We start from the raw sequence: 13,187 nt of genomic DNA on the forward strand, positions 1-13,187 counted from the left end.
ATGACTTCATACAGGAGAAAAACCACATGAACGCTCTCACTTCTACAAGACCTTTTTCCTACAGAATTGTTTAGAGCAATACATGACTATTCATGCAGGAAAGAAGCCATGTAAATGTTCACATTATCCAAAGGTCTCCCTGAAAAAATATTTAGTGCAGCACATGATTATTCATACCAGGAGAAGCCTTATCAAAGTTCACATTGTCAAAAGACCTCTCAAAGGAGTGCTGTGGTGCAGCACATGACTTCATAAAAGAAAGAAATCATATGAATGTTCTTGCCAAAAGACCTTTTCTGGGAGGAATAGTTTTATACTTCATATTCAGCTCCATGAATTAGAGACACCTGTCACCAGCATCCATTCTGGTTAAGGCACCTGCAACAAGGCTGGTCAGACAGGCCACACATCCTTCCATATTTAAGGTATTGTGAGTACATTGGTAAGCAGGTATATCACTAGTACTATACCTGTCTGAATATGAGGAGGTTTGGTGACATCTGTGTAATGAACCAGCACTTTAGTGGTTGAGATGCACTCCTCTGACCCAGGCAGCAGTTTTTTCTTTCAGCCTCACTAACATGTGGACCACTGGCATTCTGTCCACAAGCATACAATCTCTCCTTGTCATATGTAACACCTGACAACATCTAACTCATGCAGCTCATTCTTCATAACTCTAGATCTTCCTGCAGTGAGCACTATGCACTCGCCCTGCCTTTTGGCAAAATAGTAGAAGCAGTAGATAGAAGTAGCAGGAAGGAACATTTTGGCAGGGATATTAAGTAGAAACATTAGGAAGAAGTAGTAGGTAAGAGCATTAGATATAAGTAGTCATTAGGAACATTAGGCAGGAGCCTCTACTAACACTGTGCTAGACTTGCCCTCTGCCAGTGGCCTGTTAAGGGTGAGGCACTAAAGGCTAAGAAGCAGCATTAAAGTTCTTTAGTTATGGAGACTGTTGCCATGTCCTTCCCTTTGACAGAGTTCCAATTGGAGCAGGCATCAGAGATATAGCTAGATAGACAGACTTTGGTCACAAGTGACAGGTAAAGTGCTAGAATATTCTTCAAAGAAAAACACCTTTAATATCCTCTCTATACATGCCTCAGACTTACCTTCAGCAGGAGTCATGTAATATTTCTAAATGTATTCATGTTTCCACAACCAATGCTGTAAATGAGTATCAAATAAGATTAAAGTGTGAAATCAAGTTCAAGAAAGAAATAATACCTTATAGCTTCCTAACAAACACCAGCCACTCTTGCTAATGTGTGCAGTGAAATTTTCTAAATATAATCAAGTTATTCACTTTCAATGCTGCAACTGGGTATGAATTAAGAGTACTACGTGAAACAAGGCTAAAGAGAAAAAAGCCATCTTTATGTCCATGTCAACTGCACTCACCTCTGCTCCACACTCAGCAAAGTTTATATTATAAGAGTCTAAGTATTTTTTCTTACTTCTGAATAACAATCTATCATTTCCTAAAGAATTTGATCTTTTTTCTTAAAGTGTACATATGATTCAGGTAGAAGCAGTAGGTTGGAACAATAAGTGGACGCATTAGGTAAGGACATTGGGTATAAGCCTCTGAAAACTGTCATACAGTAACCCTCTGCCAGTGGACTAAGGGTGAGGTACTACAGGCTATAAATGGGCACTGGAGTTCACCAATTCATGGAGACTCTTTTGCTGTGGTCACTCCCTTGAAGGAGTTCCTGAAGGGTATGGACATCAGAGATAGCAGAGATGCACACATGCTGGAGAACAGAGCAGCCAATAGTGCTATTTAAGAATTAAGCATGGTGAAGAAATTCGGGGTATTTTCTATTTCATGTCTTAAGTTACCACTGATCAACTGACCATTCTACCTATGTGTGAAAATGCAATTCTAATTTTAATTAGAGGGCAATTTGCCTACTTATGAATTCTCCTAATGTGGTGTGGTCAGGCATTAGGTTGCAAGATAAGTTGACACTCAAGTCCATTTCAAACAATAAATCTTGTTGGCTATTAAATGCTCATACCCAGGTCTTATTTTTTCTGCACTCTAACAGTTATCATAACTCTGCATTGGTTTGGACTGAAGTTCATAAACCAAGGAAATTATCTAATCATGGAGCTTGTATAACCCTTAAATGTCTCAAAAAGGTTTCCTTTCAAGATTCATAGTTTTCAAGTTAATACATGCATTTAACCTTACAATTTCAAAGCTATTTATAAAGCAATGAAAATAATCACTATAGGAGTATATCTTATCCACTAGTTTCCCTCTAATAATGTTGAGGAGTTTTGTATGTGTTTCGGTACAATGCACGAAAAAGTGCACCAGTAAGGCCTTAGTGTCAAGCGCATGTTTTGTTGTTTACATCACCTAAACTATAAAAAAATGATTACTGATCATTACTATGATACATCTAATAATTTTTTCCTGGCACAATGAAAAGCCATTCATTGATAAGTTTTCATAACACAAAAAGTACGAATGTTTGTAAAATTACCAGCTGCAACAAACACACACAGACAATACTGCCTCCATATCTGCAAGAAAACCCTCTCCTGCCACATCTTGGTCAACTTACAATGTTGGAAGAATAAATGTCCATTATATCACTTTCCACATGATCCAAATATAAATCATCAGTGAAGGTGTAACTGTGGCAGGAGTGTGTGATGTCACAATGCCTATCTGTTTATGGATAGGGTATTGAGGGAAGTAAATGCAAGGGTCAAGGAGAAAGGGGCACATATCAGTCAACTGGGGGTGGAGGGTGGCCTGGGAGGATGTTGTTTGTTGATCACATAACACTGGTAGCAGATTAAGAGTGATCAACTGCAGAAATTGTTTTAATCTGGGAGTGTGTGTGAAAAGAAAATGCGGAGGGAAATGTGACTAAAAACAATGTTATCAGGTATAGCAAAGTAAAGGGCCAGGTTAGCTGGGGTGCGAGTCTGAAAGGATAAAACTTGGAAGTGAAGTATTTGAGATACCCGGCAGTAGACAAGGCAGCAAATGGAACCATGGAAGCTTTGGTGAGCCACAAGGTGGGTGAGATGGTCAATATCCTATGAGCACTGAGGAATGTGCGAAAGATAGGTTACTATCTGGGAGGGCAAAGGAATGTTTGAAGGTATAGTACTTTCAATGGTGTGGTATGGATGTGAGGCATAGGCCGTAGATGAGAATGTACAGAAGAGGAATCTGTACTGCAAAGCAAATGTCTGGACAATATGTGGTGTAAGGAGGGTTGACTGAGTAAGAAATAATAGGATAAAAGAGAAGTGTGGTAATACAAAGAGCACTGTTGAGAGGGCTGAAGGTGGTTCACTTTTTCTTTTTTTAAAGAATGAGTGAGGAGAGGTTGACAGTTTTGACAAAGAGGATATATGTGTCAGAAGTGCAAGGGAAAAGGAGAGGGGAAAGATCAAAATGGAGGTGGAAAGTTCTGGAGAATAAGATTTTGTGTGTTTGGGGCCTGAACATGCAGGAAGGTGAAAGGTGAGCATGGGATCAGGTGAACTGGAGCAATGTTGTACTGTATAAGGGGGCAGTGTGCTGTCAATGAACTGAAACAGGGAATGTGAAGCAGCCAGCAGAAACAGCAAAAAGGTCTGTGGGGTCTGGTTGTGGATGGGGACTGTGCATTACACAAAACAGCAAGAGAATGACTGTGAGCTACAGAGGCCTTTTCTTTGTCTGTTCCAGGTTCTACTTGATAATGTAGGAAAAAACAAACAAGCATGAAAGTAACTTCCATATTTCCCATCTTATTCAAGTAGTGCCACAAAGAGATGACCAAGCATTATTGGAAAAATCCCCATTTGGCTCCTTCCTTTGATCCTTTCTTTGGAAAGTGATAATACAAGAAGAAAGGACTGTCTACTATCAAAGATTCGAAAATATGTGCTTTTAAACACCAAAATCTCCCATAGTCCATAGTGATGAACATTAACAAAAAGATTTTCCAAATTTGACTTATTCATTTACTAGCAAAGCACTCCCGATAAAAATGAGTCACATCCCATCTGCAATTTGTATGTCAACCATCTCTTCAATACACACACATGGTTTCAGCATATCACAGGACCCCTCATGCCTAAATTCAACTCCTTTACTGAAGACACTAAACATCTACTCTGTTAACAGCCCAGCTACTACACATATCACTAGACAAACACATATTACTAAACTTCATCACCTGTGGTCCCAGCTTTGGATGTGGTGATTGTGGTTGAAATCCTGAGTGCTGTGGGAACCCAAAAAATGATATCTTTGGGCTACAACATCCAAGGATCCATTCCTTGGGGCTCTTGTAGCTTCGAGGCTGTGCTACAATCAGAAATTGGGAAATGATGCACTGTGTTGTGAGGAATTTCTTGAAGAGAAAGTACTCCCTTACATCAAAAGACAAAGATACAATTTTGCCAAAGGTGACCTTTAACTTATAGTCTAACCACAGGCAGGTGGAGTCAAGTAACATAAGGTTCATGGTAGATAATCAGGTATACATGCTTATGGAATTGTTATGCCTAGTATACTGGCATTTCGCAGTTCCCTAGTGAGTTCACTACAGGAGATATCACAATAAATAGAGAGAAAATGATAAAATGAATGTTTTAACTTTCAGTTGCTTAATTTTTGAATATTTGCTACCACTGATTACCATAGAGCAGCTTAAAATTTTCAAAATGTATGCTACACACTCCACTCCCTCAGTTTTATGGTAATTTCCTTTTTAAAGAGAGACAGAGAAAGGCTGCATTCCCTTACATCCATTCTGATGGCTAGAGAATGGATGTAAGCATATATGGTCTTTCTTCATCTGTAACTGGTGCTACTTCGCTTATGCAGAAGAAAGCAATCTAGTAAGAAAAAGAAGAGTGGTATACCAAGCAAAACATACAACTGGTAAATATATTGTCTTGGAAGTTCAAGCACTACAAGCTTGAGGTATTGCCATAGGAATATTAAAGCATTATCCCAATCTTTAATGGTCTAAATAAACAAAAAATACATCACAACCTCACCTGTATACTTCTTCTGGGTTAAGATTTTCAGTATCATCAAAATCAATAGTATTGTATCGTGAAGGTCGATGTGACCGTGGAAGAGAGGTATTTGGACTCTGCAAGACAGGTGTTCCTCCTGCACTTGGTGGCGTGCGGGGTGGTAAGGATGAGGGAGAAGCGTCAAGACTTGAAGCTCTTTTTAGATGGCTTTGTATAATTTGTGATGCTGTGCTCTGACAGGCTGGAGGAAGTTGTTGCAGAAGTGCTGTGAATTCTGTGATGTTGCAATTAAACATGGCAATGAAAGCAGCAGATGCTGCCCGTCGAATATCAAGAAATTTTTGGTCTGCCGTCCACGTCAAGATTTTTGCCAAGGCCATAGGAGTATCAGGAGAAGCTGTAAGGTCTCCCCTTTCCATAACATCCACTAAACACTTGAGATATGTTAGGGTTGCCACCTTCACTTTAGAATTAGGAGTTTGAGTTTGGTCCACAAGAAATCTCATAATAACAATGAACTGCTGGTCACAAGGGAATGAGTCTCTGTAAATGAAAAAATAAACTAATACTAGTTAACCATTACATTCTTCATTCACTTAATACCTGTACACCCAAAAATAACATATCAACATATCATCTCTATCAAAGTATCTCATAGGGTATACGTCTCTATCACTTCAATAGATATGAAGTTATGTCTGGTGTATATGAATCCTATTTACAATTAAACAGCATCTAATTTAGGTGAATTATCAAGAGCTAATTATCAAATGCATTTGGAATTCAGTTGTACTGTACAAGATTCTATAAGTCAAGCTTCACAAATCATAATCACAAAAATGCATAAACAGCAAAAGGCACATTCTTGCATATCTTATAAACCACGATCAGAACTAGATTTTTTCAAAGATTATTTTCTTACAATTAATAAAACAAACTGCTGAGATTTTCTTGTAAATACTTTATACACTCACCTCACTAAATCTAACGTCCTGTGAATTTTGGTCTGCACTGATCCGAGGAGATCAGAACCCAATTTGTTCAACAACCGTGTAAGCAAAACATAAAGCCAGTCCCCAAGGTCTGCTTTGTGCACCATTATTAACTCCATAAGAGTATCAAGAAACAATGTAAATACTTTGGTGTGAGCATCCATAAACATTTTTGTGAATATTTCAGTAACACGTTTTAATTCTGAGCCAGTAAGCATGTGTGATCCACGCAGGAATGCTTGTAGAGCCATAAGGCCTTCTTTCCGATCCCCCCAGTGAGTTGAAGCACAGTTCAGGATGATATCACTAACATCTTGCATCTGTAAAAAAGAAATCAATAAAAGTGAAAATATTGCACAATATCATGTTGAGATAGATTCATCAGGATATAAAAAAATGAAAGTTAACTAACAACTGAATTACCATAATTCTAGTAGTAAGACAAATTCTTAGGTGGTGCCTGGCACTGCCCTTCCTGTATTAATTCATACAAACAAATATATGTATCCCTGGGAATAGGGGATGAAAGAATACTGCCCATAAATTCCCAGTGTCAAAGAAGGCAAATAAGAGGGGTGGCAGTAGGTAGCTGCAAATCCTCCCTTTCTGTATAACTTTCCAAAAGAAGGAACAGCAAAGAGCTGAGGAATTTTTCCTCTAAGGCTCAGTCATATGTTCTTGATGCTGCCTCACTCACATGGGAAATGGTGAGCATACTATATATATATTTGGTTAGGAGAAAAGAGGAAGTGAAAGCTTTGTGGAAGATGAAATCTGGCAAGGCGGTGGGTTTGGATGGTATTGCAGTTGAATTTATCAAGAGAGGGGGTGACTGTGTTGTTGATTGGTTGCTGTGGATCCAATGTATGTATATATGGATCATGGAAAAGTGCCTGAGGATTGGTGGAATGCATGCATAGTTCCACTGTACAAAGTCATGGGGGATAAAGGTGAGTGTTCAAACTACACAGGCATCCGTTTGTTGAGTATTCCTAGGAAATTATATGGAAGGATATTGATTGAGAGGGTGATGGCATGTACAGAGCATCAGATTGGGGAAGAGCAGTGTGGTTTCAGAAGAGGTAGAGGATGTGTGGATCAGGTGTTTGCTTTGAAGAATGTGTGTGAGAAATACTTAGAAAAAAGGATGGATTTTTATGTAGCATCTATGGATCTGGAGAAGGCATATGATAAGGTTGATAGTAGTGCTCTGTGGAAGGTCTTACGAGTACATGGTGTGGGTGGGAGGTAAATTGCCAGATGCAGTGAATCTTTTTTTTACCAAGGATGCAAGGCATGTGTATGAGTAGGAAGGGAGGAGAGTGACTGGTTCCCAGTGAAGGTCGGTCTGCAGCAGGGGTGTGTGACGTCCCCATGGCTGTTTAATCTGTTTATGGATGGAGTGGTTAGGGAGGTAAATGCAAGAGTTTTGGAGATAGGGGAAAGTATGCAGTCCGTTGGGGATGAGAGGGCCTGGGAAGAGAGTAAGTTGTTGTTTGCTGATGATACAGCTCTGGTGGCTGATTCAAGGGAGAAACTGCAGAAGTTGGAGACTGAGTTTAAAAAAGTGGATGAAAGGAAAAAGTTGACAGTAAATGTGAATAAGAGCAAGGTTATTAGGTTCAGTAAGGTTGAAGGAGTTAACTGGGATGAAAGTTTGATTGGAGAAAAACTGGAGGAAGTGAAGTGTTTTACATATCAGGGAGTGGACTTAGCATTGAATGGAACCATGGAAGCAGAAGTGAGTCACACGGTGGGGGAGGGGGCAAAGGTTTTGGGAGCAATGAAGAATGTGTGGAAGGAAAGGACGTTATCTCAGAGAGCAAAAATGGGTATGTTTGAAGGAACAGTAGTTTCAACAATTTTATAAGGTTGCAAGGCATGGGCTATAGATGAGGTTGTACGGAGAAGGGTGGACATGTTGGAACTGAAATGTTTGAGGACAATATGTGGTGTGAGGTGGTTTGATTGAGTAAATAATGAAAGGGTAAGAGAGATGCATGGAAATAAAAACAGTGTTTGGACATATGGAGAGAATAACAGGAAAAATTGATATAAATAGGATATATGTATCAGAGGTGGAGGGAACAAGGAGAAGCAGGAGACCAAATTGGAAGTGGAAGGATGGAGTGAAAAAGATTCTGAGCAATCGGGGCCTGAACACAGAGGAGGGTGATAGGCATGCAAGGAACAGAGTGAATTGAATTGGAATGATGTGGTATACCGGGGTCGACATGCTGTCAATGGACTGAACAAGGGCATGTGAAACATCTGGGGCAAACCATGGAAAGGTCTGTGGGGCCTGGATGTGGACAGGGAGCTGTGGTTTTGGCACATTACACGTGACAGCGAGAGACTGAGTATGAGTGAATGTGGCCATTTTTGTCGGTTTTCCTGGTGCAGCCTCGCTGAAGCAGGGGGTGGCGATGCTGCTTCCTGCGGGACAGGGTAGCACCAGGAATGGATGAAGGCAAGCAAGTATGAACATGTACATATGTATATGTCTGTGCATGTATACATATGTCTATGTGTATATGTTGACATATATATGTGTGTGTATGGGCCATTCTTCATCTGTTTCCTGGGGCTACCTTGCTGATGCAGGAAACAGCGATTAAGTATAATAACAATATGTATATATTACTTTATTCATTTATTTATTCTACCTTGCTAACACGGGAAATTTATCCTGAGTTACTAGGAAAGTGAAGAGGTTCTAAATCTGCTGGCTTTGGTAGAGAGAAGAGAGAGCACTGCCCTGATTTCAACTTTAAGTTTATAAAACAAATTGATGACATGAAGTCAACATTTCATTTTCATGATATAATAACAGAGCAACCAGAGGACATATCATGAAATCAATAAAGTTACTTGTAAAAACAAAAAAGTGTGATAAAGTGCGTTTACAGTACATGATGGTGGATGAATCAAACAGAATGACTCAATGTATAATAGAAGAGAATGTTCAAGACACTGGGCCCTATGAGTGTAGAAATCCCTTCCCATATAGTATAAACAGGTAATTACACATACACACGCATAATACATATTTTCTTTCTTTTAAACTATTCGCCATTTCCCGCATTAGCAAGGTAGTGTTAAGAACAGAGGACTGGGCTCTGAGGGAATATCCTCACCTGGCCCCCTTCTCTGTTCCTTCTTTTGGAAAAAAAAAAAAAAAAAAAAAAAGAGGGAAGGATTTCCAGCCCCCCACTCCCTCCCCTTTTAGTCGCCTTCTACGACACGCAGGGAATACGTGGGAAGTATTCTTTCTCCCCTATCCCCAGGGATATATATATATATATATATATATATATCCCCAGGGATATATATATATATATATATATATATATATATATATATATATATATATATATATATATATATATATATATATATATATATCCCTGGGGATAGGGGAGAAAGAATATATATATATATATATATATATATATATATATATATATATATATATATATATATCCCTGGGGATAGGGGAGAAAGAATACTTCCCACGTATTCCCTGCGTGTCGTAGAAGGCGACTAAAAGGGGAGGGAGTGGGGGGCTGGAAATCCTTCCCTCTTTTTTTTTTTTTTTTTCCCAAAAGAAGGAACAGAGAAGGGGGCCAGGTGAGGATATTCCCTCAGAGCCCAGTCCTCTGTTCTTAACACTACCTTGCTAATGCGGGAAATGGCGAATAGTTTAAAAGAAAGAAAATATGTATTATGCGTGTGTATGTGTAATTACCTGTTTATATATATATATATATATATATATATACCTGTTTATATATATGAATCAGCCACCAGTGCTGTATCATCAGTGAACAACAACTGACTCACTTCCCAAGCTCTCTCATCCACAACAGACTTCATTCTTGCCCCTCTTTCCAAAACTCTTGCATTCACCTCCCTAACAACCCCATCCATAAACAAATTAAACAACCATGGAGACATCACACACCCCTGCCGCAAACCTACATTCACTGAGAACCAATCACTTTCCTCTCTTCCTACACGTACACATGCCTTACACCCTCGATAAAAACTTTTCACTGCTTCTAACAACTTGCCACCCACACCATATATTCTTAATACCTTCCACAGAGCATCTCTATCAACTCTATCATATGCCTTCTCCAGATCCATAAATGCTACATACAAATCCATTTGATTTTCTAAGCAAATATATATATATATATATATATATATATATATATATATGTGTTGAATGTGTTTGATGATAGAGTGGCAGATATTGGGTGTTTTGGTCGAGGTGGTGTGCAAAGTGAGAGGGTTAGGGAAAATGATTTGGTAAACAGAGAAGAGGTAGTAAAAGCTTTGCAGAAGATGAAAGCCGGAATGGTAGTGGGTTTGGAAGGTATTGCAGTGGAATTTATTAAAAAGGGGGGTGACTGTATTGTTGACTGGTTGGTAAGGTTATTTAATGTATGTATGACTCACGGTGAGGTGCCTGAGGATTGGCGGAATGCGTGCATAGTGCCATTGTACAAAGGCAAAGGGGATAAGAGTGAGTGCTCAAATTACAGAGGTATAAGTTTGTTGAGTATTCCTGGTAAATTATATGGGAGGGTATTGATTGAGAGGGTGAAGGCATGTACAGAGCATCAGATTGGGGAAGAGCAGTGCGGTTTCAGAAGTGGTAGAGGATGTGTGGATCAGGTGTTTGCTTTGAAGAATGTATGCAAGAAATACTTAGAAAAGCAAATGGATTTGTATGTAGCATTTATGGATCTGGAGAAGGCATATGATAGAGTTGATAGAGATGCTCTGAGGAAGGTATTAAGAATATATGGTGTGGGAGGCAAGTTGTTAGAAGCAGTGAAAAGTTTTTATTGAGGATGTAAGGCATGTGTACGTGTAGGAAGAGAGGAAAGTGATTGGTTCTCAGTGAATGTAGGTTTGCGGCAGGGGTGTGTGATGTCTCCATGGTTGTTTAATTTGTTTATGGATGGGGTTGTTAGGGAGGTGAATGCAAGAGTTTTGGAAAGAGGGGCAAGTATGAAGTCTGTTGGGGATGAGAGAGCTTGGGAAGTGAGTCAGTTGTTGTTCGCTGATGATACAGCGCTGGTGGCTGATTCATGTGAGAAACTGCAGAAGCTGGTGACTGAGTTTGGTAAAGTGTGTGAAAGAAGAAAGTTAAGAGTAAATGTGAATAAGAGCAAGGTTATTAGGTACAGTAGGGTTGAGGGTCAAGTCAATTGGGAGGTGAGTTTGAATGGAGAAAAACTGGAGGAAGTGAAGTGTTTTAGATATCTGGGAGTGGATCTGGCAACGGATGGAACCATGGAAGCGGAAGTGGATCATAGGGTGGGGGAGGGGGCGAAAATTCTGGGAGCCTTGAAGAATGTGTGGAAGTCGAGAACATTATCTCGGAAAGCAAAAATGGGTATGTTTGAAGGAATAGTAGTTCCAACAATGTTGTATGGTTGCGAGGCGTGGGCTATGGATAGAGTTGTGCGCAGGAGGATGGACGTGCTGGAAATGAGATGTTTGAGGACAATGTGTGGTGTGAGGTGGTTTGATCGAGTAAGTAACGTAAGGGTAAGAGAGATGTGTGGAAATAAAAAGAGCGTGGTTGAGAGAGCAGAAGAGGGTGTTTTGAAATGGTTTGGGCACATGGAGAGAATGAGTGAGGAAAGATTGACCAAGAGGATATATGTGTCGGAGGTGGAGGGAACGAGGAGAAGAGGGAGACCAAATTGGAGGTGGAAAGATGGAGTGAAAAAGATTTTGTGTGATCGGGGCCTGAACATGCAGGAGGGTGAAAGGAGGGCAAGGAATAGAGTGAATTGGAGCGATGTGGTATATCGGGGTTGACGTGCTGTCAGTGGATTGAATCAGGGCATGTGAAGCGTCTGGGGTAAACCATGGAGAGCTGTGTAGGTATGTATATTTGTGTGTGTGGACGTATGTACATACATGTGTATGGGGGTGGGTTGGGCCATTTTCTTTCGTCTGTTTCCTTGCGCTACCTCGCAAATGAGGGAGAAAAAAAAAAAAAAAAAAAAAAAAAAAAAAAAAAAAATATATATATATATATATATATATATATATATATATTTTTTTTTTTTTTTTTTATACTTTGTCGCTGTCTCCCGCGTTTGCGAGGTAGCGCGAGGAAACAGACGAAAGAAATGGCCCAACCCCCATACACACGTACATACACACGTCCACACACGCAAATATACATACCTACACAGCTTTCCATGGTTTACCCCAGACGCTTCACATGCCTTGATTCAATCCACTGACAGCACGTCAACCCCTGTATACCACATCGCTCCAATTCACTCTATTCCTTGCCCTCCTTTCACCCTCCTGCATGTTCAGGCCCCGATCACACAAAATCTTTTTCACTCCATCTTTCCACCTCCAATTTGGTCTCCCTCTTCTCCTCGTTCCCTCCACCTCCGACACATATATCCTCTTGGTCAATCTTTCCTCACTCATTCTCTCCATGTGCCCAAACCATTTCAAAACACCCTCTTCTGCTCTCTCAACCACGCTCTTTTTATTTCCACACATCTCTCTTACCCTTACGTTACTTACTCGATCAAACCACCTCACACCACACATTGTCCTCAAACATCTCATTTCCAGCACATCCATCCTCCTGCGCACAACTCTATCCATAGCCCACGCCTCGCAACCATACAACATTGTTGGAACCACTATTCCTTCAAACATACCCATTTTTGCTTTCCGAGATAATGTTCTCGACTTCCACACATTTTTCAAGGCTCCCAAAATTTTCGCCCCCTCCCCCACCCTATGATCCACTTCCGCTTCCATGGTTCCATCCGCTGACAGATCCACTCCCAGATATCTAAAACACTTCACTTCCTCCAGTTTTTCTCCATTCAAACTCACCTCCCAATTGACTTGACCCTCAACCCTACTGTACCTAATAACCTTGCTCTTATTCACATTTACTCTTAACTTTGCTTTATCCCTGGGGATAGGGGATTAAGAATACTTCCCAAGTATTCCCTGCGTGTCGTAGAAGGCGACTAAAAGGGGAGGGAGCGGGGGGCTGGAAATCCTCCCCTCTCGTTATTTTTTTTAATTTTCCAAAAGAAGGAACAGAGGGGGCCAGGTGAGGATATTCCAAAAAACGCCCAGTCCTCTGTTCTTAATGCTACCTCACTAACGCGGGAA

General features: G+C 40.2%; 1 protein-coding gene across 14 annotated transcripts in view; it reads right to left on the bottom strand.

Annotated features, from left to right (window-relative positions):
- Positions 1–13,187, bottom strand: part of chb (chromosome bows) — a 238,667-nt gene that overhangs the window by 10,398 nt on the left and 215,082 nt on the right. For all 14 annotated transcript variants that reach the window (XM_071656220.1, XM_071656217.1, XM_071656214.1 and 11 more), the window contains 2 exons: positions 5,988–6,325; positions 5,032–5,556 (listed from right to left, as the gene is read on the bottom strand). In XM_071656220.1, the coding sequence (XP_071512321.1) occupies positions 5,032–5,556; positions 5,988–6,325 (863 nt within the window). The remainder of the gene's footprint in view (positions 1–5,031; positions 5,557–5,987; positions 6,326–13,187) is intronic.

Source organism: Panulirus ornatus, chromosome 62 (assembly GCF_036320965.1).
Source record: "Panulirus ornatus isolate Po-2019 chromosome 62, ASM3632096v1, whole genome shotgun sequence".
NCBI lineage: Eukaryota > Metazoa > Arthropoda > Malacostraca > Decapoda > Palinuridae > Panulirus > Panulirus ornatus.